Source organism: Culex quinquefasciatus, chromosome 3 (genome assembly GCF_015732765.1).
Source record: "Culex quinquefasciatus strain JHB chromosome 3, VPISU_Cqui_1.0_pri_paternal, whole genome shotgun sequence".
NCBI classification, from domain to species: Eukaryota; Metazoa; Arthropoda; class Insecta; order Diptera; family Culicidae; genus Culex; species Culex quinquefasciatus.
The window spans coordinates 200,808,840-200,833,692 of record NC_051863.1 but is presented as its reverse complement, the minus strand read 5'-3'; the positions used below and the strand labels follow the sequence as shown (position 1 = coordinate 200,833,692).

Below are 24,853 nucleotides of genomic sequence, written 5' to 3'. Positions count from 1 at the left end.
AAAATGTTGAAAAGTTTTACTTTTCGAAACAAGTGCTGAAAAGTTCAACTTTTCAGCACTCATTTCAGTGCTGAAAAGTAGAACTTTTAAGCATTTATTTTGAAAAGTGTTGCTATTCGATTCTGTTATTTTTGGTAGGAAAAAGTAGGCCGTTTCATTTCTTCAGAAGGACAGGAAAAGTTGACAGTTTCACAGCGGAATTGCAAAAAAATATTTTTGCAATTTCGTCGTTAAACCACTTACTTTGACTGTCTTTATTGAACGACAAAACAGCCTAATTTTCTGTACCAAAAATAAAAGAATCGAATAGTATTCCATTTCAAAACAAAAACTGAAAAGTTCTAGCAAAACTTGTTTGTATGGAGATTGTCCACGCTCAATACAAACAAGTTTTTTTGTATGGACAATTGATCACGAAGGGGGTTGAGATTTCCAAAGACAAGTGTCCACGTGGTTTATGGATGAGGATGGTCCCTACATAAAATACCGGACGAAGGGGGTTGAGATTTCCAAAGACAAGTGTCCACGTGGTTTATGGATGAGGATGGTCCCTACATAAAATACCGGATATAAATGGTATGGAATCATTTTAAGCAACCCGCACCCACGTTTATATTTGGGGTCTAAATAAGGAGGATGAGCATGGTTGCACAGCAGCCGAGGAAGTTGTATTCATATCATATTTATATCAATTGATAAAATGTAATTCAAATCGCTGTTTTTTTTAAATCCCATTAAATCGAATAAAGTATTATTTTAGAGTAGTAGCAAGGAAACACATTGCAATGCTTTATTGTAGGTAAACATGTTTTATTAATAATACTCAACTGCAAAAAAAAACAGACACACTTATTCAAAGTCACTATCAAACCCCGTTGGTGACACTAGAATTTGATTAAATCGGTGTAAAACCCTCTCTTGGAAACACTTTTTCCGCGGCGAGACCTTCCTACTGCCACCTCCGCTTCCTCCCGGAGCCGATTTTCGTTTGTTCACGCTCGTCGAAGCTCGTTCGCCGTCCGCACCGCGATCGTCATCGTCTTGGAACCAGTTATCAAGTTTCTTACGCTTGAAGCCACTTCCACTGCCGTGGTCGCTTCGGCGGCACTTGGTTGAGCGTTTTGAGTTTGTTGGTGTACGCGGCGAACCACCGTCCGATGAGTGGCGGCTACTCTTGGTCAACCAGCCACGGGGAGTTCCGCCCGAACCGGTCGTCGATGGCGTTTTATGCACATTTCTTCCGGTTTGACTTTTCGGTGTGCTCACTTCCGTGTCTAGATCTACGATCTCGATCGGATCGTCCGGTTGGCGAACCACACTTACGAATTGAACATCGGATTCCGAGTCTTGCTGCAGCGGGGACATGCAGGCTCGTTCGGTGTGTACTAAAATTTGGTTGCCAAACGCGTTGTTGTCGGTTATTTCGAACACGTCCGTGCGGTTGGGATCTGCAGCTTTTCGTACCGTTACATCGGCAAACATGTCATCGGACGAGGCGTCTTGGGTTGAACTTCCGGGTGTTGTTTGCAGTTGTGCGTGAATGAGCTTAGATATTGGCGTGCTTACGTTATTCTTTGGGAATTTGGGGGCGGGTTGAGACACTGTTTTGTCCAAATCAACAGGACTTTTCATAAGCAGCTTTGTTATCGTATCGTCGATTGAGTCTTTCTTTGCCGTCTCATCCAGCTCATCTTCGGTATCGGTAAACAAATCAGGCGATTTTTCCCGTGCTGGACCGTTCGAGCTTGAGCTGGACACAAATACGGCTGGGCTTTTGGCGACACTTTCTTTTGACACAATCTGAGCCTCACTCGAGGACGAGGACTTTCGGCGCAGAAAACGATCGATCGGAAAGTTGTACTTTTCCTCTAGAATCGAGGGCTGGTGATCGGCTTTGCCAATGACTGTATCCGCGGAAATTTCCGATTCCGAGTTGCAACAACCCAGGGCCTGTCCGAACTCGAGGTAGCCTTCCGAGTCCGTTTGTTGTTCAGTCTTCTGTGAGGATGATTCCGTTTCAGGTACTTCAAAGTTTGTGGCCGGAGATCTGGATGGAGAGCCTGGAATAAAGTGCAAGACTGTTGGGATTTTTGAACAAAATTTTGGAATAAATATAATTTATAGCTTCAAAACTAACCTTGTGGCATCTCAGGAACGGTGCATGTGGACACTTTGCTCTCGGAATCCGAGCTTTCCACTACCAAGTGTGGCATATCCTCCGTGCTTGCTTCAAAATCGAAAAGCGGTTCGCTCTCTTTATGAACCAATGTGGCTGCTTCCACGGCATCGACATCTTCGTTGCCTTCCTCTCCAATCAGTGCTCGATTCAAGCTAGCATCTTCGTCGGCTTCAGTCGCGTGTTCTCCTCCGTCGAATGGTTCCAAGACGGGTTTCTTCGCTTCAATGGTGTCCATGGTGAACTCAGCAAATCTTTGAGTTGGTACGGCTTCGGGTTCAATTTGGAATCCTCTTGCAAGTTTCCAAGCCTCAAGGTTAGACTTGAACGTGCCCTTTTCGACCAAAGGAAGATCTCGCTTGTAGTTTGACTTGAAACGCCGGATGTAGACACTTCTGGTCAGGAAGAAAAGCTTCAACTTTTGCGCCTTTTTGGGCGATCGCTTCGATAGAAGTATCTGGTTAATTAAATCTTGCAGTATTTCCGCAAAATACTGCACACGGCAAATCTTCAGTCTTGTTGAAAAATCTGGGAGATCGTCTATCAAACTATTGCTTTGGAGAAACAACTTTTTCGCCGTGGTAAAATTTGCTATTGCTTTGAGCAACGCGGTGTCAAATTTGGTTCCTTTTGTTTCATCAATTACGAGCAATTTGATTGCAACTTGCTTAGATAGAAGATGGAAATTTTCGCTCGTTGTAAGAACTATCTGATGATATGCATAATCTGATAAACCAATGTTTTCTCCAGCAACAGTAAAGTCCAATTTAGTAAGCAGTTCAATGTGATAAATCCAGTGATGTATCCTCTGCAAACTGCTGCAGATTATTGCAATCTTATCAGAGCTTGCACTTACGGCCGATAAATACCCGATTACCTGGTGCGTTTTCCCCAGGCCTGATTCATCGTTCAGAATAAACCCGTTATTCTGTAAAACGCAATCAATATAAGTCCATTTCACCATTTGGCTTAGCCTAATTTTTTAAGTCAAGTTTTTACCTGTGCCAGTCCGCGGTGAATAATCCGAATTCCTTCGAGCTGATGGGGCGCCAATTTCTCCACTACCGATCCCGGAATCGCAGTCGAGTGGTCCAGGTTGGGTCCTTCCATTGAGCGGAACTGAATGAATCACGGAAGAAGACCCTGGACCAGCATGATTTTGGTGGCAATCGAATATTTACAAACACAAAGACAACTGTCAAAAGTGCAACCGTGAATCACCCCTTGCAGTCAAGGCTGTATATCATAGGTACTCGCGATCTTGCTTTGCATTAGTGTGAGTGCATGACTCCGTGCCACTAAAACCAAAACAATAACAAACGAACAATGGACCGTGCCCGGAAAACCAAAACATAAACAAAGTCAGTGTCAGTGGAGTGAGAGAGTCAGAGATATCGATTTTGACAACCCACTACTACACACTCAATCGCGAGTACCTTAGGTAGAAAGCCATGCCTTGCAGTGTGGGAGAGAGCTTTTTGGCTGGCAGTGCTGCCAGTTTCCGATTGAGTGACATTGGTGGCTACCGTACTGTACCAATATCTGGCAGATTGTACTAAATTTAAAAAAAACGTTGCTTCAACTTCAAGCTATTTCGAAATAGTTTAAACATCAAAATTATTTTATTTCATCTAAACTTAAGAATGGCAAAAAATTCACTAACTTTTCAATGCGTTTTTACTTTGAAATGCTTTTGCAGGTTTCCCATGATGGCCGTTCGCTGATATTCCACTTCTCGCCGGCAGAATCGTCCAAACAAAAACGGACACTGATATTTCACAGTCTCCTGGCAGTATGTGTCGTGCTCGTTGAGGTACGATATCTTGAATTCGCCTTCAGAGTTTACTATAAAAATAAAATTTTATTAACATCTGGATTCTATAAAAATGACCTTTAAAACACCTACAGCAAAACAGTCCCAAAAGAAAGCAGGTTTTATGAGTTGAAGCCACAGAATACTGTCCGCCCTCTGCTTCCGGTAGCTTACGCACGGAGAAATGGCCAAGTGCTACGTTTTTCGAGTACGGCCAGTGGGACAGTCGTTCCGTATACTCTACCGAGTACTGCCAGTGATGGACGTTGCCGTGATCTTTCACAATGTTGAAATCCAAGCTGTAACGACATTCCTCCAAATTGTTATCAAATTTCTCCTCCGCCCCGCTCAAACAGGAAGTGTTTGCGCATGCGACTTTTCACTTACATGGTGGGATTCAGGGTTTTCATTTTGCTGAAATCGGCCACGTATTCCCACACGACTTCCGGCTTGGTCCCGTGCAGGACGATTTCGGTTTCGAACGTGTTGTACGGCGATGAAAGTATCCAGTATAAAATTATGGACAATGCTGCAAGTGTGAAACGGCGTTTGAGGAATCGCGATACGATGCTGGCCATGATTTAAGTCACTCTCCGATCTGACTGGATAAACCGACTAACGAACACTGGAGGGCGTAGAATATGTGAGCGTCAAGATGCTTGGGAGAGGAAGAGTGCGAGAGAATACTAAAATCAACGCATATGTTGATCAGTAGCTTTCATTCCATCCGTTTTGAGTCCATTCTTGTTTCAATGTTTATTCATACACTGTTCGTAGTGAGCAAATGTGCTTCACATTAAATATTTGTCTTGAGACGCGGTCAAAGGATTTCTCAAATTGGTGTAGAAAATACAAGATTTTTTAAAAGGAAATATATTGTTAATATTAATGGCAGCGCGTGGAAAAAAAAAGTTATGATTTGGTAGCCTTAGAAATTAGTTTTTGATATAAATAAATAGTGAATATTTATTCAAGAGGCACACAATCTATTACTCGCTAACTCCGGCCAATTCGACCTTCTTTCTGGATAGCTGGTATTTTTGGTATTCCAAGTCTGTTCTGTTTGTATTCCAAGACAAATACATGTAGGCGGTCCAAATAACGGCGAGCAAAAGACGATCAAGACTACAAAAAAAAATAACAAAAATTTAAAATCAGGTTCGCTACAGATTCTCGTAAACTCACCTCATACAATTGGTAATCCACAGCACTACGGATAATCCCACGAAAGAAGGATGGCGCATACGGTTGTATAAACTGCGGAGTTCGCGCGATTTGTAGCTCATCGGAGGTGCAAGGTCGTTCACGTCGTAGTAGATCTGTTTCAGCCCAATCATTTCCGGCAAATCCATCAGCAAACTTCCGGCGTAGACAACGACCCAGGAGAGGATGTGAGCGGCGACGAATGTCCACCAAAGCGTGGAACTGGATTGAACGTCGACAAACCACAGCTGGTACGATTGAGTGGTTTTCCAATTTTTAAGCAGAATCTGAAATTAATAATGTGAATTTTAATGCAAGAATGTAAAGTTTCTTAGATCCAAAACTTACCAGCAAGCAATACGCCGAACAGATGTTGTAGATGCTTCGTTCCGCCAGTTCGAGGCCCAGCTTTCGCCACACATTTTTCACCGCTTCCGTTTTCATGAAGCTGTGCTGCAGCACAAACAAAACTATCCAAATTGCATTAAAAAGCAGCGAAAAGAGCGTAACTTTTAGTAAAGATTGATCGTCAAGCAGATTCTGAAGCAGGACATCTTTGGAATTCCTCTGCACGGGCGCGGCCAAAAATAAAGCCAATCGGCCAACCGAATAAAATACCGAAATAAACGATAAAAGCGACAGAATAAAACATACGATTTGCCGAAACGACATCATTTTGATTTTTCCCTAATTTTTGAACTAATAAAATAAATTTTCAAAATTGTGGTTCCAAAATCAGGAACAGACGCCGACCCGTAACGAAACAAACTTCAAAGTAAACAGAAAACTACACTGAAACAAAAGTTAGTAAAATTATCTTAGTTGAATCACCCCTTCAGCAAGTTTGACGCGAGCTTTTTTTACGCACAACAACTCGGAATCCCCCAAAAATTACGAAACGTTTCTCTGCCTTTATTTTGAACCAACAACCCTACGTATTTTAACGGCGACCCCCCGCGATGACAGTCCGATTCCATCAGTGGAGCCAGTACTACAGAGAGAGACACCAGCCAGTCAGTCCGTGTTTGTACGCAATCGGGAGAGCTTCACACACGAAATTCCCAATTAGTCAGCGAGGAAATTTTAATTTACCGTTTCATTTCGGGACACCGCCGCCGTGTTTAGAACATATTGTGCAAATTTAAAGTGACCCCAAATCGTTCCGGTTGTGTTGAAGGTTGGCAGCATGGAATATGCTTGAGATTTTGGCGTTTTTGACCGTGGGAAGCGCCTGTTTTGTTCGAAAAAAGTGGGCTGAAAAATTTTTTGCTCACGAGAGTGGTCACGGTAGTGCAAGAGGGGGTGGGGGAGGTGTGAATATTTTTCTTGGGCCAGTCTTCTGTCGCCGTCACCAGCTCCGCGCAGTGTTGCCAGAAGAAAGTTAAATGATTGTTTATTTGCGACCAGAGCCTGTTAGTTTAAAACTTTTTATCAATAATTATTAAGAGTGCTCAACGTTGGTTTAAAATTTGGAATTGAATACAATATATTTGACTAACCAAAATAACAATAATAATTACTATTATTATTATGGATGTTTCTTGCAACTATTTTTCATGTTCATTTCCGCTTGGTTATAAAGTACACTGAAACTCCAATGGTTTGACACCAACTGTTGTCAAACGAACTGGGTCACTTTTTAGTTTGACACCCTCTTTACACAGAGCTCAACTACTTAATATTTGGTAGCTTCCATTTTTCGGCATAATGCCTAATAATTTGCCGAGACGCGGCATTTATTTCTGCTGAGCGATAAGTTGTTCTAATTTCGGCAGAATTTCGCCAATTTTCTGCAAAAAAAAAAAAAAACATTGTGACAAAACTTGAAATTTTCAAAAACTGAATATTCAGAAACTATGAAATTTAAAAAAAAAACTTAAATTAAAAAAAATCTTTGACCTTCAAATTTTTAAAATTTAAACCAGAACAGATCTGCAATTTTGAAATTTCAAAGTTTTGGGATTCAGACATTTTGAAAATTAAAATAAATTTTGAACAAAATTGAAAATACAGTCCAGACCCGATTATCCTAAGTTTCGATTATCCGAAGGTTTTTATAAAACTTCGGATAATCGAATCATGACCAAACTTTTTTTTGTTTTTTTTTTTAATTATTTTTACTTTTGACATCAAAGTCGAGTTCTACGACTTCATATTAGTTAAATTTGATTATTTGATTGCTTTTTAAATTAAAAATTTATTTTTTCAATATGTTGTGACAGCCATTTTGGCCACCATCTTGGATTAAACATTCCAAATTTTTTTAGGGTAGTTATGCTCGACAATCAAAAATAAGGCAAAGAAAAAATAGTTTTTTTCATTAGGCCGATGCAAATATTTAAAAAAGTTTTTGTCCCTCGGCCCTGGCCGAGGTCAAGGGGGGGGGGGGGCAAAAAAATTAAAAAATATAAAAATTTAAATAACAAGCCATAGTCTTCACATTTAAATAAAAAAAAGTGTTTTAAAATGCATTTTACACCAGTTCAGTTGTTTTGCAATCATTTGTTTTCAAAAAATCTAAGATCTGACAAAAACAAAAATTGTTTCGAAAAAAAAGATTTTGCATCGAAAATTTTCAAAAAATCTTAAGATTTTTTAATAAACCCAAAACATGCTAAAAATGGTTTTAAGCGCAGAAGAATGTATTTTAATTTGATTTCAGCTGGTTGCACTTGAATTTTCATTGAAATTTTGAAGTTTATTGTAAAAATATTTTTTTTGCCCCCAGATTTTTCGGGCCAATTTTGAAGGGGGTGACAAAAACTTTTAAAAATATTTGTACCAGCCTTATTCGATTATCCGAAGTGATTTTTTCCGAGATCTTCGGATCGTATATAATATTTGAAGTTTATGAATTTATGGATTTTTGAAATCAGACCTGAAAAAATCAAAAACTAAAGAACCAAAATAAAATTAGTTTTTTTTTAACTTTTTCTAGAAATTTTAAAAATATAGACACATTTTGTACTCGATTATCCTAAGTCCTCGTCAAAATTTTGCTCCAGATAATATAATCACGCAATTTTAATTTTTTCTCAAAATTTGGGTCGCCAACTAATAATATGACTCTAAAAAGATGATAATAAAAATAGCGGCATTGAAAAATTTAGGATTTTTTAATGTTACAATTTTTGAGTTTTTATTTATTATGATCGATTTTTATTAATTTTTTTATATTCGATTTTTTTAAGAATGTACAACTTTTCTTGACCGCGTTCCTTTCAAGCTCCGTACTTCGCTTACAAGAGGAGAAAATTATTCATACTCTTCATAAAAATACATATAAAAACCATTCTGGGCCATTTTCAAAACAGGCACGACCAAATTTTTAAGTCTTCGACAAACTTTGCTTTTGGCAACACTGTTGGTGCATCAATCTCGCCACCGAAAGCTCCTTTTTGGAATGAATGAATGTGTCTGTGGTAGTGTAAGTGTTGTTTGAAGCAAACGTCAAAATGATGCGCACCTGTGTGGGTGTCTGACAGCAGAGCTTTTATTCAATCGCGTTGTAAATATACCGTATATTGTGTGTAATTGTGGTGGCGACGTAAAAAAAAGGAGAGCTGAGCTCCACCGTGGAAAACAAATTGAGGAAGTGACCAGTGGGACGGGGACGGCGACCAAATTCCTCCTGAATCATTCAAGTTCAACGCTAGAAGAAGGACTCGTTTTTACTTTTGTTTTGCAGAGTGCATCTCCGACATAGAAACAGTGAAAATCCCGTTCCAAAAGTGAGGCCTCCGCAGCATTAGAAGAGGAGGGGCAAACCAGCAGCGGAGGTTGTAGAAATATCTGGACTTTAGTTGATGTAATTGTGTGCGCCAGTGTGAGCAAGCAAAAGGCAAGAAGAGCACACACGTCCATCATCGAAAGTAAGCGACTGCTTACAGTTTCCTGCCGTGGCCCCCCGGAACATCGCCGGACACCTACGCAAATTCCCAATTTTGCATGATTTTGGCTTGTACCACAAAGCTGCTGCTTCGGAGACGTTCGGTAAGTGTGCCTTTGCTGCACTTTTACTTTCACTTTCTCAAGCGTGATTCATGGTTCTTCCGGATAAAGGATTTATTTTGCTTCCGGTAGGTGGGCGTCACTTTTCATGGCTAACGGGAACATTAACAACACCCATTTTACTGGTTATTTCTCACGCAACTCACAAATACAAAACACTAACGAATTAAATTTACACTGTCCGGTCGTATCTGCAATGTCAAAATTCGATAAGAACTCAGATAACAAAAATCCGTGCTTCTTTTGCTGTCAAATTTAAAAACAAGTTAAAAATTCGTCATCAATCGTCATTGCCACTGGCTAAATAAAGTAACTTAACTCGCAGAGAGCTTCAAAGCTGTTATTTAAGGCACGTCACGTTCCTCTTGATCCGAGTCCTCGTACAACACACATGACCCTGTGGTGGCCGGTCAACTACTCAGTACGGAAAGTGTGCGTGTGCATGTCTGCCCCAGGCGGCGAAAGGCCTTGAAAAGGAAGTCTCGCGAAAACTTCACTATGCAGAGCAGGTTCTCCGATCGGCCTAATTAAGATTCAGTTGCGATCGAATTATTTTGGTAAACAATGATTGCGCAAAATTTGACTGTCTCTCCCACTTCCTGGTGTGGAATGCAAAAACGTAAGATAGCCCCTTTCGGAATTGACCGTTCAGCGCGAACAAGTGAAATGCCTTTTCCTGGCGCTGTTCCGAGTGATTGATTTACACATTATGTTGGCTGGTTTCTGATTACATACATTGCCGCTTGGCTCAAGAGTGTGAGATCAAGGCTGCATACCTGGTTGCAGTTGGATGTAAATTTCTCTCAGCTAACTTTGAAGACGTGTATCGAATTACGAGGATTTTAGGTCGTAACAAGTAACACGCCCTGCATCGACCATCAGTTACCTAATGTAATGCTGACTATATTTACTTGTTCTAGCGGTCACGTTGCAGGATACGCGGGTTAAAGCGTGAGGACATTCATATAACTTTTTGTATAACTCTATTGTAGTCTCATGTCTGTGCAATATGTCGCTGGCGCCGCCATAAAGCTGTTATTTTCCCTCACCAGAAAAAAAAAACTGGGTTTGCACATTGCTCATGCAGCACCTCAACCAACCAGCACACAGACAAAGCAGAACAGAAAAACTGCGTCTGTCGTACGCCAATGTTGGGCGTTGAAACAGCTCAAAATTCTCGACCTAACGCTGTGTTCCGTTAGTCATCGACTTGCTGCTGGAAGGTTCCGTGATAACGATAAGATAAGTAAACTATACACCGACGACAAAGGAAGGTGGCCAACCACACACAAACGTATCAGGTGTAAATTGACAATCCCCACACATGGCCGGCTTTCTACCAGCAGCCAGCATGTGTGACCTTAGACGTATTTGTCAATTGATTGCTCGTCGAGTTCGGTATTGCCCGTCAAGGTCGGCAGAACCATCGTCTCAAAGGGAAGGGGACGCTTTAAGGATAATCCACCCTTAATTAGATATAATTTCCATACTGTTATGACGCAGAAAGTTTCTATCGATCTGCCCGTGTCCTGCTGCAGTACGACAAACCGCAAAACATTAATCGGAACCATTTGGTGGTCAACCGATTAGCAACCGCATGCAAAATCCTCCGGCCTGCCAGTGGTGCGTCCGGATCGATTTCCGCCCACGGCATTATGCCGAACAAAAATGCAATCGACACCCGCACCGCAAAGAAAACGAACAGGTGGACGAAACCATGTTGGACTGTACGAATCACTTTTGTGGATTCTTTCGGGGCTGTCAATGGAATCAGTGCTGATTTTTTCGTTGCACTTTGATGTAACATTTATTTTTGATTATTTAAGAAAAAATTAAAACACCAAAACTTGAAATACTTGTGTGGATTTTGTTGTACGAAATTGGAATTCTTCACGTAGTCGTGTTTAAGTTAGCCTGTAAAAAAAATCCTTATCTTCTCGGAATGAAGGCAAATAAACTGAAAGCGCTCCTTTTTTCGTTGGCTTCAAACCTCTCAATTAAAAAAAGTCTAATTCAGCAAACATCCCTGGTTGGTCAGAATTATGTTTCTAACATTTTAACAAAAAGCTAAATCAGAAAAATCTGCCAGAACTCATTTACATTATTTTACAGTAGTTTTTTCTAGTTCTGTTATACATTATGAATTGAGGCATCAGTTTTTAACCCACATGAAAGCTACAATGTTTTTTTTGAAATTTTTGAAATTAAATATGTCTTTATTGAACTTTCTTATAATAATTACATTTCTTTTACATGCTAAGTGGTATAGCCTAATGCTCTTCATCTCTGTTGTATTTTTCGTTTTATTATTACTGTTCACATTCATGTATTTATTTCAAATTGTTTTACATTTTTGCATTTAATCGAATACATTTTGGTAAAAAAGAAAAAAATCACTTTAAGAACTAATCCTAACTTAAAACTAAAAAAAAGTAAATTCATTGAAATATTCAAAATCATTAGAACGAGTAAACTACGAACTGTATTTTAAGATGAATGCTCCAAGCGTTCTCACTTGTTCCTGGCGAGTTTTGCACCCACGCAGTGTTGTTGTCATCTCGATGAAAATGTTCAGAAGTTCTTGGGGACCATCCATAAACCACGTGGACACTTTAGGGGGAGGGGGGGGGTATGGCAATTGTCCACGATCCATACAAAAAAGGGATGGTCCCTTGTGGTGAAAACAGGTCACTACTGCCTTCACCCGTTGATATTGGTTGGTTTTTTTTTGCGGCGATTTGGTTGGTGCTTCGTCGTCGCTTGCTGCCGAATTTTTACAAACTCAGCTCGTTTTGGGCAGCTTCGATTCTTGGTCGAATGGACGCCGCCGCAATTGAAGCATTTCGCTTCGATGTTCTCGTTGATTGTGTTGCAATCTTGAGTTTTGTGCTCACCTCCGCAGGTTGCACAACGGCTCTTGATGAAACAGTTCCTTCCACCATGTCCAAACTGCAAACAGTTCGAACACTGTGTCACCTCACGGTGCACTGGACGATAACGTTCCCAAGACACGATGATGTTGAAAATTGCCCGAACCGAATGGATGCTCGTAAAACACCAGATTTGATAAACCCGGTCAGCCACTTTCGCACCGAATCCGATGACGATGTTTTTACAAAAATGGGTGGCAACTTTTCCCATCGTTCAAATTCTTCCTTCTCGCTCACGTCCACAGGGAAGGGAGGGTAGCGAACTGGTTTCCAAACAAATTTTGAGCGTCCTTGCCTGACTTTGCAGGTAGCGCTTCGGCATTCTTTAGCTTCTTCAAATCTGCCGATCCTGTTGGTGAGGACCGCCTCTTTTTCTTGCCGTGAGGCATTTTTGCACTTTTTAAGCACTTTTCAGGAGCTAATATACAGGAGTATCTCACCGATTGGTGGTCCACAAAGGAATGACTACAATGTTTTTGTTTTGGCCTGTTTTGAATATCAAAATATTCTAATCTAAACAAACTAATACAAACCAGACCATGTTTCGAAGGAATCCTAAAGAATCCCTTAAGTTAGATTACGGATGGCATTCTTCTATCCGTTTATCAACATTTGTAGTGCGCCATTTCATTAGAATGGATTGGGACCTCACAAACGTTGAAGCGGCCAGGCCTACTGTGTAAAGTTTACCGCGAAGATTATTCGTTGGAGTGGGTGTTGAGTTTGCATTAAGAAACATCAAAATATTGTACACAAACATGATTGTTGTGTTGTTTCAATTCGCTCCATGTGCCTTGATTCACTTCAAATAACGGGAGGAGTTTTGTAATTTGTAGAGTTATTAGTTATAAGGCAGTTCCATTCTTCTATTTCGGTAGAATTTCCTACTGATCTAGCTGTGTTCTTCGTATCCTTTTAAAATAGCAATTTTCGTAGTGTAAACAATGTAAAGAAACATTAATTCAGGGGCTGTCTCAATCCCAGCTTTACTTGCAAATGTCCTCAAAGACGAAAACTTTGATTTTTTTCTAAGCAACCTTTTCGAAACAAGGTTTTGACAAGCTTTGCAAGCCTTCCGCAATGGTATACCACCTTCAGACTTCGGTCACATACAACCCTTTGTTTACTTACTCTTATTTTGGAATTGTCTAAAAAACATGTTCAGTCTCCGTCAATCACTTCTGAAACGATAAGGCTTCATCCATAAAATACGTCACGCTAAAATCAGCCAAAATTTACCCCCTCCCCCTTTGTCACGCTTTCCCTATACTTATAACAAGCAATGTCACTTTTTCTCAGACCCCCCTCACCTCTAGAGCGTGACATACTTTATGGATGACGCCTAATAGATGCTGCTATTTCTGCAGCAGTCACATCCAGTTGGGTTTCTGCTATATTAACACCTAAACTCCCAAGCTCGAGGAAAGGGGGAATTTCCATAAAAACAACAGAATGTTTAGCAAATCGTTTTATATGTTTTTGATTTCCGTTTTGAATGCTAAATTTGGCAGAAAAATTAACTGATTCTTGTGATTCTAATCTACGTCAAAAAAGGCAAATCAACTAACAATAAATGGTTCTAACACACACCAAAGATATACATTTCACACGCTTTATTGATTTTTTTGCAAACCATAATGTGTGATTATTGCGCCAGCCACTATACTTTTTTTGCATACATTTGTCCCACGGAACATCCGCGTCATCGGGTCACCGTAACTGTGTACGGTCACAACTAATTCAATTACGCGAGGTGTGGGGAGCCAACCTGTCCCGTGTGGTAACGGTTTAGTCCTGCTTAGCATTCCAACCAGGAAGCATAACAACACTTTTTTTGTGGGAAAGAATCCTGCGACATATTTGAGTTGAACAAGCCGTTAATAAACTTTCAAGGAGATGTTGCAGGTGAAAAAGATAACGCTCAGACTGCTTGATGAACAAATGTTGAGTGCAAATATCATTAACGTGAGACTGTTTGGCTACCAAATGTTGTAGAATGGGCTTACCCCATTGAAGTTAATGAAAAAGGAAGCACTGAACCATTCGCGTTTTACCAAGTCAACGACCTAGCCCAAGTAGTCGTGAATCACTGGCACTAGAAGCAGTAAAGTAAAGCGGATGATATCGGATTTATAGTTTGCTCGCGCCGCTAATGCATGGTGGATATATATATTTTTTGTTTTGTGTAGGACTCATTTGTGTACTAACAGCTTGCAGGGAACTAACTGTTTTGTATATACTTTAATTAAATAAAATACTATGACAAAAATCACAACCTTTTTTTTTTGCTCTCCATTTACAGTGCTGCGCGCAATGATTGTTCCCCTCAAATAACTAACATAGAGCAGTTCTAAAACCTGCGTGTATTGATAATAAGAACCAAACAAAAATCCGGAGAAACACTAGGTTCGTGTTCTTGTGAGTGCGTGTTATTTTGCGAGAGAAAGTTTAGTAGACTATCAAAAGTCCACTCATCAAATCGACCAATCAATCAATCAACCAACATCACCAGCAGCAGCCAGTTTCTGGACACGAAGCATACTCCTGTTTGACAACATATTTTCACTCACTCTCGGGGGGGTGCCCGCAGTAGCTGCAACAACAACAACAACACCACCTTTAGCCACAGACATATACGCAATCACGCAAACATCTCGTAATTCATCCAACCGGCCGCGGCGATACGAGTTTATATTGTTCACGCATAAAGTTTCGCTAATAGTGCTACTTCCAGCATCATCTCTCTTCGGGTAGCCACCAGCAGCAATCATTAGCACCACGAGTAAGTTTGAGCATGGTGTACCTTTTTTTCTAGTTGATACTAGCAGCAAATACTAAATTGCTTATTTTGAGACTGCCGTATTATTTTTTTTTAAATGATCTTTTTTATTTTTTTCTGCCTTGCTTTGAGCAACGTTCTTCAAATACTTTTGCCCACAAAATAATTCGACATGGCAGTACCCATGTCGTATAAAAATCCCCTATGCAAAACAGCAAGCTGAGAAAAACGTCTCACCCATAAAGCAGGTATTAAATTATGACAAACAACAAACAAACTAACACTTTTTTGACAGTCTGACATTTCGCCAGCTTTGTTTGTTTGCATTTGATTGCAGAAACGTCACCTTGCATACATTTAGCTTTGTTTGCAAGTTTGGCAAACTGTCAAACTCGGAAAAGTGCGAGTTTTTTTGTTTGGTTGTCGTAGTCTGATACCTCCTTAAGTCTACGTGTTAAATATTCGTGAATTTCTGGAACAAAGTACTGAGTTAAATTTGTGTGCTTTTCTGATACTTCACATGCTTTAGAACCAGATTGCATCAGTAGATCAAAAGAGATAAATATGTATATGGGACATTTTTGCGAACATGAGCAGTGAAGATCTGTAAAAATTCAATGTAGTAATATGTTTCGCTTGAACTTGAACTTTCCTGGAAATGTCTCAAAACCTACTCTCCGTATAATAAAACACAACGCGTCAGATCGACTGGCATAAACTTTAATCACTTTTTCAATTGACCTTCAGTTTGCTAGAAGTGTTTGAATGTTGTTTCACGCTGTGCACCTTCCCCCCACCTTTCAGTGAAACGAAACGACACGCAAATGAACGTTGCTGGCATACGCAGGAACATCAAGAACCTTGCCCACAACTATTCCGATGCACAGATCAAGGTACGCGAGGCGACCTCCAACGATCCATGGGGACCGTCCTCCACGATCATGGCGGAGATCGCCGACCTGACGTACAACGTGGTGGCCTTTTCGGAGATTATGCAAATGATCTGGAAGCGAACGAACGATCACGGCAAGAACTGGCGCCACGTGTACAAGGCCTTGCTGCTGCTGGAATATCTGATCAAAACCGGCACCGAAAAGGTCGCGCAGCAGTGCAAGGAGAACATCTATGCCATCCAAACGTTGAAGGATTTTCAGTACATGGAAGAAGGTAAGGACCAAGGAATGCACGTCCGTGAGAAGGCAAAACAGTTGGTGTCCCTGCTGAAGGATGACGAGAGATTGAAAAATGAACGCGCCCGGGCCCTCAAGGCGAAGGAACGTTTTGCCAGGACGGCCAGCGGATTCGGGTCGGACGGATCCATCGACGGACCAACCCAGCGAGATTCACGGGTAGATATTCAGCAATCGTTGATCATTTTGGGCGCTAACCCAGTTGCGTTTTGTTTTTAGCCGCCCAACTGGGGTGAGGGTGAACCTACGGCGGCCGCTGCGGCGGCGGCTGCTGCAGCAGCAGGTCGACCAGTTTCCGAGATTGAGTTTGTTCGGCCGCAAACCGTGGGCGAAGAGGAGCTACAGCTGCAGCTGGCGATGGCAATGTCCCGCGAAGAAGCCGAACAGGAAGAGCAGAAGCGACGAAGCGACGATGTGCGGCTGCAGCTGGCACTGAGTCAAAGCGAACAGGACTTCAAGTATAAACTAGGTAGAAAGTTTGGGGAGGAGCACGCTAACTTTGTGTTTTTTTCTAGAACTGACGATAAACCCGAAAGTTCCGCTCTGGTGGATCTGCTGGACATTTCGTTCGGAGCCGCCGGTATTTCCAGTCCGCACCAGCAGCCGGGACCGTCCACCAGCGTTGATCCGTGGGGAGTGCCTGTCGCCGGAGGATCGAGACCACAGGTAGGTGTTTTCGAATGTTTTTTTCTGTACGAAATCTGACAAACTCAAATTCACACTCAGTCGTTGAATATTCCGGATAAGCAACAGCAACCAGCAGCGGTATGTTCTGGTTCAATAAAAGTATTTTGCTAGAATGTGACTCTGCCCGGTTCAACTCTCTAAATTTTCTGTTATTATACATGTTTCTTGTCCTGCTCTACTACAGACTACCGACCCCTGGTCGCGGACATCGTCTCCTCCGGTGGCAGATCCGTGGTTAAACAGTGCCTCCGCCCTGCCCCCGCCAGCATCGTCGAAGCCACCGCTCATGGGAGCAGCAGGACCTGGCGCAACGGGTGGACAGCTGGACGCCTGGGCCCCGTTGCGAACACAGTCGCCATCGGTTACGTCCGGTTCGTCCGTCGAAGGATGGCTGCAGAATGGTGCTGGTGCAACGGCGCCAGCCGGAACAAATGGAAACGTCGACCCGTGGCTCAACAAGTCAGCTACGCCTAGTGCGGTAAGCAGGAGGATTCTGACGGTTTGCTGAGAAGAAGTAACGAGTTGTTGTTTAATTTTTAGCCTCTAAACGACGCGTGGCAGCCCAAACGAGCCACTCCAGTGCCTACGGCCGATCCTTGGCAAGCTAACGTTGGTGCGGCCAAACACGATCCATGGGCGCCAGTGTCCGGAAGTTCCGACGGAGCATTCGCAGTATGTTACTTTTGAGTATTTTAAAACTTTTTAGATAGAAAGTATTTTCTTCCTTCAGCTTCCTGCCAACCGACCATCTCCTGTGGGAGCCATTACCTCGCCTACATCTGACCTTGATGAGTTCGACATCATCACAAAGAGGAGCAACAATGTCGTGAATAACAACCTAAACAACAACGGAGGTTTGTTACGTCCACGATTCAATACTGTAAATTATTTCAAAATTTACCCTAACCAACAGGTTCCCTCCTGGACGATCTGGACCCGCTGTCCTCAAGCAACACTAGCTCCACCAGCAATTCCGCCTCGGCACCGGCGAAGAAAACGCCGGCGTCCTTCCTCGGGGAAAACTCGGCCTTGGTGAATTTGGACAACCTAATCAAGCCTATCTCAACGGCACCCGGTGCAACGGGTAGCCCCGCGGCCTACAATCCGTTTGGCGAATCGGCGCCGGTGCAGAAAAACCTATTCCAGCAGAATCAACCACAGGTAGCTTTACGTTTGTCCCAGTTTGAAAAAAAAATATATATTTGCTAAATTTTGCCTTCACTGTTTTAGGTTCCGTCCATCAACCAGTTGAAACAATCGCCCTTCCCCGTGACGCTGGGAAGTGTTAACCAGGACCCCTGGGCTCCAGTCAACCCAACTGCCGCCGCGCAAGTGAGTATTGCTTTGGTCTAGAACCAGTGTATCCCCGCAACAACTGCCTCCCAATAAGAACTAACGCATGTCTACTGTTCCAATGTCTGCCAAGTTGGAAGAAAACGGCTTCGACTTTGAAATAAACTCCTCAACCACTAACATTTCTTCGCTGGGCCCGAACGCGGAACCCGGCGCCGATCTTGATACTAACAATAACGCTTGTGACATTGACTACGCGCCGGAAGCTAGCAACGAGGAGTACCTTTTCAACACTGAATTCCTCTCCACTTTTGCCGGCAAATCCTTCCGAGCGAACGTTTCGGACGGAACTGCCGCTCCGAAACCCTTCAGTAACGAGACTCTCGAAAACTCTAAGCAGTTAGATGACTTGTACGACTTTGGGTTCGGCATCGACGATCAATATGACGTTAATACAAACTTAAAAACTGACCATGTGAGTAAATCACAAACCTCTCCCCTCTTCCGGTGTAGACATGAACGCTTGACCAAGGCTCTAGTCATTCCCCTGAACCCGTTTCTTTGCTAAAAACAAGCCAAATACTTAACATTTTCTCTTCGCTCTGTTATCTGTTCTTTTCATGTCGCTCGTCTAAATAAAAAAATGCCGTTAAATTCGTACCCATCATTATCACTCGAATTGCTCATGAATTAAACAAAACAAAAAACACTCAATTTTTCTGGTTTTGGTATCGCTGCTGCGGGTGTTGCTGCTGCTGTGGTGTGGTTGTATTGTGATTTGTCCCTGTCGAACAGCCAATGGGAGCTTGGACGCTAAAGTAAAGCACACACAAACACTCACCTAACATAACAAGAAACAAGAGCTAAGCTAACCACCTGGCCGAACCTATGATAGCGCTAAAGAAAAACAGTCTGGTAAACTATAAACTATTCTCCATCTCTCTGCTCTAATTGACACTTTTGTGCTTTATCGTACGTTTTCGCATCATTATCACCACTAATCTGAGCTTCCTTTTTTTGGTTTCTGCTGATTTTTTTATTTACTTGTTGGGTTCACACTTTTTTTTAACATCTCAGTTTTAAGGCTAGTACGGATCTCGGAAGCAACGCAAAAAAACACAGAAATTTTGAAATTAACAATGTAGATTCAAAAATATTCGAATATTTTAAAATTTAGGAAATTCTTTAAAAAATAAAACCAAAAATTATCATAAAATTAATAATACAAAGCTACAAAGGCAAAGATTTAAAAAGTTTAAAATCCACATTTTTAAATCTTAAAAAATCCAAAATTAATATTTTTTTAAATTCAGAAATTCAGAAATTCTAATGTTATACAATCCTTAAATCTTACAATTATGAAGTTTAAAATTTTTGAAATTCTTCGATTCCGAAATTAAAAAATCAGGAAATTTTTAGAATAATGTATAGGGTTTAGGATTTAAAAAAAATAGAATTTAGGGTTTCAAGGTTTTTTTAAATTCAAGAATCAAAAGTTTTTTGAATTCAGATATTCAAGAATTAATAATTAAGAAATAAAAAAAAACTGTAAATCTAAAAACAAATTGTAGTTTAATTCCCACAATTTTAAAATAAAAAGTTTTGAAATTTCCTTTTTTTATTTTGCTTGTTGCGTCATTTTTTTAAGTTCTTATAAATAATTTAAAACTCTATTAAATGCTTAATTTTTAAAATCCCTAACTAAAAAATATTAAATCTTAAAAAAACATAATATAAATTTTCAAGGCAAAGATAAATTAAAAAATCCGAAAATCACAAAAGTAAATCATTCTAAAATTCTGTTATTCTAAAATTCTCTGATAACTAACTTTCAGAAACCTAAAATTTCTAGAATTTAGGGTTTAGGAATTTAAGAAACTAAGAATTTATTCAAGAATTAAAAAAAATATATTTTATTATTTTATGTAACACATTTTTAAACTTAAGAGCTCTTGAATAAAAAAATGCTTTCGGATTTTTTCTGCGTAATTTTTTTTGGTTCTTTAAGTTTTGGACTCTATTAGATGCATAAATTTTTAAAATTGTATCTAAAAAAATCAAATCAGAAATTTTAAAATTTAAGAATATAAACTTCCGAGAAAATGAAAAGTTCAGATTTTTTTATAAAAATTACAAATAAAAAAAAAACTATATTCTAAAATTTCAAAAGTCTAACCATTCTAGAACTCCAAATTCTAAAATTCTATAATTCTGAAATTCTAAAATTTTAAAATTCTTAAAACTCTTTAATTTCAAAATTTCTGAAATTTCAAGAATATAGTGTTTAGGATGTAAGAAATTAAGAATTCCAAGGTTTAGGAATTCTAGATTTTTAGAATATAGAAACTAAAGGTTTTTTGAATTCAGATATTAAAGAATAAAAAATTAGGGAATTTAAAAAAATGTAAATTAGTTATTTTTAATCCTACAATTTTCAAATTGCAGGCCAAGTGCGAATGATTCTGATGATACCTCTTCAGTTGACGCTCAGGCGAGGAACATCCTGGAAGGAGCGTCACTGACTACGTCCGTAGTCCTGTTAGATCATTCTTGATCAGAACAGTATAGCTCTGGTTCCTTGCAAGTGTCCTATTTTCTTACCTCCACGTTGGCTTGGTTTTCATGATAACCTAGCTGGTGGCCTGTGGAAACGGATCGTAAACCTTTGGCCACCGCGGGTCAAAGTCGAGACGGCTAAAAGAAAGGGGCGCGACAATGTGGGAAAGGGAAGTAATTTGTGATTGTAGACGGTATTGTTTTGATTCGCAGTATGTTGAGTCAACTGCTGTGGATGGACCTGAAACATCGCACAACGGGGGTTCTCTTCTTTTTCGAGAGCCTGGAGCTTATTAGAGAACAGACATCCCAGGCCTGAGGTGCCAATCGAGGTACGGGAGCTGTCAAACGGAGGTGCCTATCGAGCAAAATCCTTTGTGACGGTTCTCGTGCTTCGATTGGTGCTTTTGATTTGAGATGTCCGTTCTCTAACGGGCTCCAGCTTCTCTATCTACCATCTATATTCTGTTTATTTTGTTTCACTGATTCTCTAACACGCTTTCTGTTTATTATCGTCCTTTTTATTTTCGATTTTACTTTCATGATTCTCTTGATTCTCTCAATTCTCAACGCTTTTCCACTCTATTTACTAATTGATACTGCCGTAACAAACTGTCTGTTTTCCCTTAATTTGGCAGCGATGTCAATTTTGTTTATCTTTATTTATCTATTTGAATAATTGTTCATCTGCTCTATAAATTGCCCTTCTACAATCTAAGCTTGTTTGTTGCCTCTATTTATTAGCTATTGTTAATTTCTTTATCTACTTCATAAATTACTATTTTTCTTTTACTATTGATTCTTCAAATAGTACATTTCTTTCAATGTCCATTGTTTTCAATCTTCACCCTTTTCTTTAAAACAAGTGAGGTTCGAGCCCTTACTCAATTTCTGGAATGATCAAAGAATTAACACAAATATTACTATTGTACTTTTGTTAAACTTTTGAATAACATGCTTAGGTCCAAAACATTGTAACAAAACATCGCGACAGAAGAAATAGCAACAGATTAACACGATTCAACATTAGGCAAGATTTCAGAAGAAAACAATACACAGTAAATAACAATTAGTTTTTAAATTCAAACTAAAAATAAAACAGTTTTTGCTTTAACGAAACTTGATAGGCACACTTTAAATGGTTAGGCGCTTATACTTACATCAAACCCTACGTAATGTACCACCCCCGGCCGAGTTAAAATGCGTAACCGGAAAAGAAGGTGTGCATGCCTGGCACGAACACTCAAAGCGTGTTCTAGCGTGCTGCTCGTACTGACTCAGAGCAAGGGTGAGATGTAGGTGTAAGGGCAGTGCGTGTTCGTCGGGAACCTAGTGCATAAGATCGGTCAAGGCCCGTTCTTACACTGAAAATTGCGAATTGCGAATTGCGAATTTAATCCTACAATTTTCAAATTTATCGTTTACGAATTTAATTTTTTTAACTCTATTGAATGCCTCAAAATGAAGAATTCGTATCTCCAAAAAAAATAAATCAGAAATTTAGAAAATTAAGAATACAAATTTTAAAGAAAAAAATTTAAAAATCTTAAAATACAAAATTCAAAAAATATTAAAATTCTGATAAATCTGAAATTTTTAAAATTCTGATTACCTAAAATTCATAATTCCATAATTTTAAAATTCTAAAAATCTATATACGATAAGCTTAATTTTTTTTAAATTTAAATTTTAAAATTGAAATATTCTGAGATTTAAAAATTCCAAATTTCTAAAATCCTGAAATTGCAAAATTCTAAAATTTCAAGAATCCAAGAAATTTTAAAATTTTAGAATGCGCAAATTGTCTTTACCGCGTTCCTTCCTATCTCCATACTCAGCTTTACTAATTAAACTCTGTTCATATTTTTTTTTTGGGTTTCTGCTTACAAAAAATCAGTACAGAATAGTAAGAAATGATATGCTGTAATGAGTTTTTATCAACAATTTTCAATCATTCTGCAAGTATTGGTTCATTGTGTTAAGCAGTTCACAATTTTTTTTCCATTAAACACATTTGTTGAATTTCCATTATTACACCACCACCAACCTCCGAAGATCTCGTCAGCAAGCAAATTTACGTATTTATTTTGCAGAATAATCTGAACAACAACAACGCTCCTTGGATGAATCCGCAGTCATCGAATCCATTCCTATCGTAAAGAGAGAAGAACTAATGGCAAATCCTGGACTGCAAGTCCAACCACAGAGTTATTGCTATCCATTGAGAAAGAAGCAGCAGATGCAGGCAAATGCGCGCGTGGCATGGAAATAGAACAGAAACTAAAACGGTGGACGATACTTATGCACACACACACACCCTCATTCTCCGAATCGGTGTCGATCAGCTAAACTTCTAGTTAGCTCAATAAAACTGTGTAGTAGAAACAAGAAAAAAAATGATAGAAGCAAACAATAGCAAAACCAAATACTTGTTTTGTCGCGTCATTTATCAATCACTGAGCCGAACATTTAGCGACTGCTGAAATGATAAAAGAAAGAACTAAGAAACACATTCAAAATGCCTTACTACTTGTTTAATAAAGATAAATAAAGCTGCTAGAACAACAAGATAAACTCTTGAACTTGCTGTTGACTGCAAATCGCTAATGTGCAACATTAAACTAGACTGTTCTAGCATAAAAGACGAAATAAGCAGAACAACATAATTTGGGTCACTGAAATACTGACAAAAAGTTAGTGTAATGATGGTTGGGGGGGTATTTTTTGTACGGCTAAACATAACGACTACCACGAATCAATTTTGAACGTTTATATAAGCAAAACACAGAACTTTTTTCATAAATGTGATAACTGTTACCACATACTTTTACTAGAAACAAAAGTGTAGGTACATCCAAATAACTATACGTCGTGACTGTGACAAACAATTGGCTCTAGATTTTTCTACTCATCGGAACTTTCACGACAACAAACCTAAGCTGAACGAAGAAAAAACTCCCCACAATGAGATTCATTTGCAAATTATTTTCCACACAATTTCTAGCATCGCTTACCGCGCCACGCCCCCCGCATCTCGTGGGAGATACACCCGACGACCACATTGAGCTTTATTTAAACGAAACACAACAAAAAAAAAAAAACAAATATTCGTTTCCAATACTATGGGTAACATGCAAAGTATTTTTTCATTCTCTTGCGGTAAGAAAACAAAAATAAGTATCACTAAAAATCATATTTTCTTTTATTGGGTACTGTGAGAGTAGGAGAGGAACAGTTTTTTTTTTCTTGCAAATATTTATTGAAACCTAGTTATTATTCGTCGTTATGAGCAAGCAAAAAAGATAAAAACACACAGTAAAGTAAACCGTAGTATATTCGAGTTTTGTTTGAACCTTGCTGCCTAACCATCGGTGATTTTGAGTTTTTCTTAGCTTGGAATGATTTTTTTTAACACGATGGCAAGCTAAGAGAGGATTAGGTGAGGAAAGGATGGAATGAACTGGTATTTTATTTTTCGTTCCTTCGATAAAATATAGATATATCTGAAACTGGACTTGTAAACAACAATGAACTTTCTTTTCTAAATTTAGACTACAAATTGACTAATTCTAAGGAATACCCATTCGATGGGAATCTGATCAATATAAAATGGAACTTGTATAAAATGAAGAAAAAAAAAGATTATATAGAACGCAAGAATGGAATTATATATTTTTTAAAAAATAAATTGATTTCAACACAGGAATGCTTTTGCCTTTTGTTAGTATCCGAAAAACCCATCAATAACAATAACACAGTCCTTGACAATCCCGAATCCAGAAGGGAAAGGATCACCAGTTGTGTTGGTACGATACGGGATTTGAACCCCGAGTTAGCGCTTACGAGGCGGATACATTACCACTAGGCTACGGGGCTGGGTCATCAAGGACGTTTCAATGCATCTTTTAAAACATGAATTTCACAAAAATATTTATTGAGCATTGTGTGTGTATGTGTGTGGGTGGTCCAAATCCGGGCTTTTTCGGGGCTACCTCCTGAAATTAAAGATCACTAGGTTAAATTCCAAATTTGAGCTCATTCTGACCACGGGAACCCATCCCTCTAATCGCTTGAAGTTTGTCAAAATGTATGGAAAAAAACAACTGTTTCAGTTTTTACCAGTGGAGGGCTCAATAGTCGTTAAATTTTTATCAACTCCCAAATTTAGGATCTTCATTAAATTTTGAATAACTTTCCTACTTATTTTTTTAACTT

General features: G+C 39.5%; 4 protein-coding genes across 11 annotated transcripts; 1 reads left to right on the top strand and 3 right to left on the bottom strand.

Moving 5' to 3' along the window:
• Positions 1-786: 786 nt before the first annotated feature.
• On the bottom strand, positions 787-3,367 carry LOC6032822. 3 transcript variants are annotated; one of them, XM_038264469.1, is made up of 4 exons: positions 3,176-3,260; positions 3,054-3,104; positions 2,138-2,994; positions 787-2,078 (listed from the first exon to the last, which is right to left on the bottom strand). In XM_038264469.1, the coding sequence occupies exons 2-4, from the start codon at positions 3,080-3,082 to the stop codon at positions 850-852; spliced, it is 2,115 nt and encodes a 704-aa protein (XP_038120397.1). In that variant the 5' UTR covers positions 3,083-3,104; positions 3,176-3,260; the 3' UTR covers positions 787-849. The 3 variants fall into 3 exon arrangements, with proteins under 3 accessions (XP_038120397.1, XP_038120396.1, XP_001843359.2); XM_038264468.1 differs by having other exon boundaries at positions 2,138-3,104; positions 3,176-3,367; XM_001843307.2 differs by having other exon boundaries at positions 787-2,060; positions 2,138-3,104; positions 3,176-3,367.
• Positions 3,368-3,753: 386 nt separating this feature from the next.
• On the bottom strand, positions 3,754-4,645 carry LOC6032823. The gene is made up of 3 exons (XM_001843308.2): positions 4,377-4,645; positions 4,083-4,288; positions 3,754-4,021 (listed from the first exon to the last, which is right to left on the bottom strand). Exons 1-3 carry the CDS (start codon positions 4,565-4,567, stop codon positions 3,843-3,845), a joined length of 576 nt encoding a protein of 191 aa, XP_001843360.2. The 5' UTR covers positions 4,568-4,645; the 3' UTR covers positions 3,754-3,842.
• A 279-nt stretch (positions 4,646-4,924) lies between these two features.
• On the bottom strand, positions 4,925-5,976 carry LOC6032824 (nurim homolog). The gene is made up of 3 exons (XM_001843309.2): positions 5,541-5,976; positions 5,175-5,479; positions 4,925-5,114 (listed from the first exon to the last, which is right to left on the bottom strand). The coding sequence occupies exons 1-3, from the start codon at positions 5,865-5,867 to the stop codon at positions 4,979-4,981; spliced, it is 768 nt and encodes a 255-aa protein (XP_001843361.1). The 5' UTR covers positions 5,868-5,976; the 3' UTR covers positions 4,925-4,978.
• Positions 5,977-6,196: 220 nt separating this feature from the next.
• Positions 6,197-24,268, top strand: LOC6032825 (epsin-1). 6 transcript variants are annotated; one of them, XM_038259377.1, is made up of 13 exons: positions 6,197-6,369; positions 8,881-9,185; positions 14,436-14,915; positions 15,717-16,261; positions 16,322-16,560; positions 16,618-16,768; positions 16,974-17,267; positions 17,330-17,461; positions 17,520-17,643; positions 17,703-17,950; positions 18,020-18,121; positions 18,216-18,557; positions 22,732-24,268. In XM_038259377.1, coding segments are annotated over exons 3-13 (2,244 nt in total). In that variant the 5' UTR covers positions 6,197-6,369; positions 8,881-9,185; positions 14,436-14,914; the 3' UTR covers positions 22,798-24,268. The 6 variants fall into 6 exon arrangements, 5 of the variants coding, with proteins under 5 accessions (XP_038115305.1, XP_038115307.1, XP_038115309.1 ...); XM_038259379.1 differs by having other exon boundaries at positions 6,197-6,479; XR_005278175.1 differs by lacking the exon at positions 18,216-18,557 and adding an exon at positions 18,878-18,997 and having other exon boundaries at positions 6,198-6,369.
• The last annotated feature ends 585 nt before the right edge of the window (positions 24,269-24,853 follow it).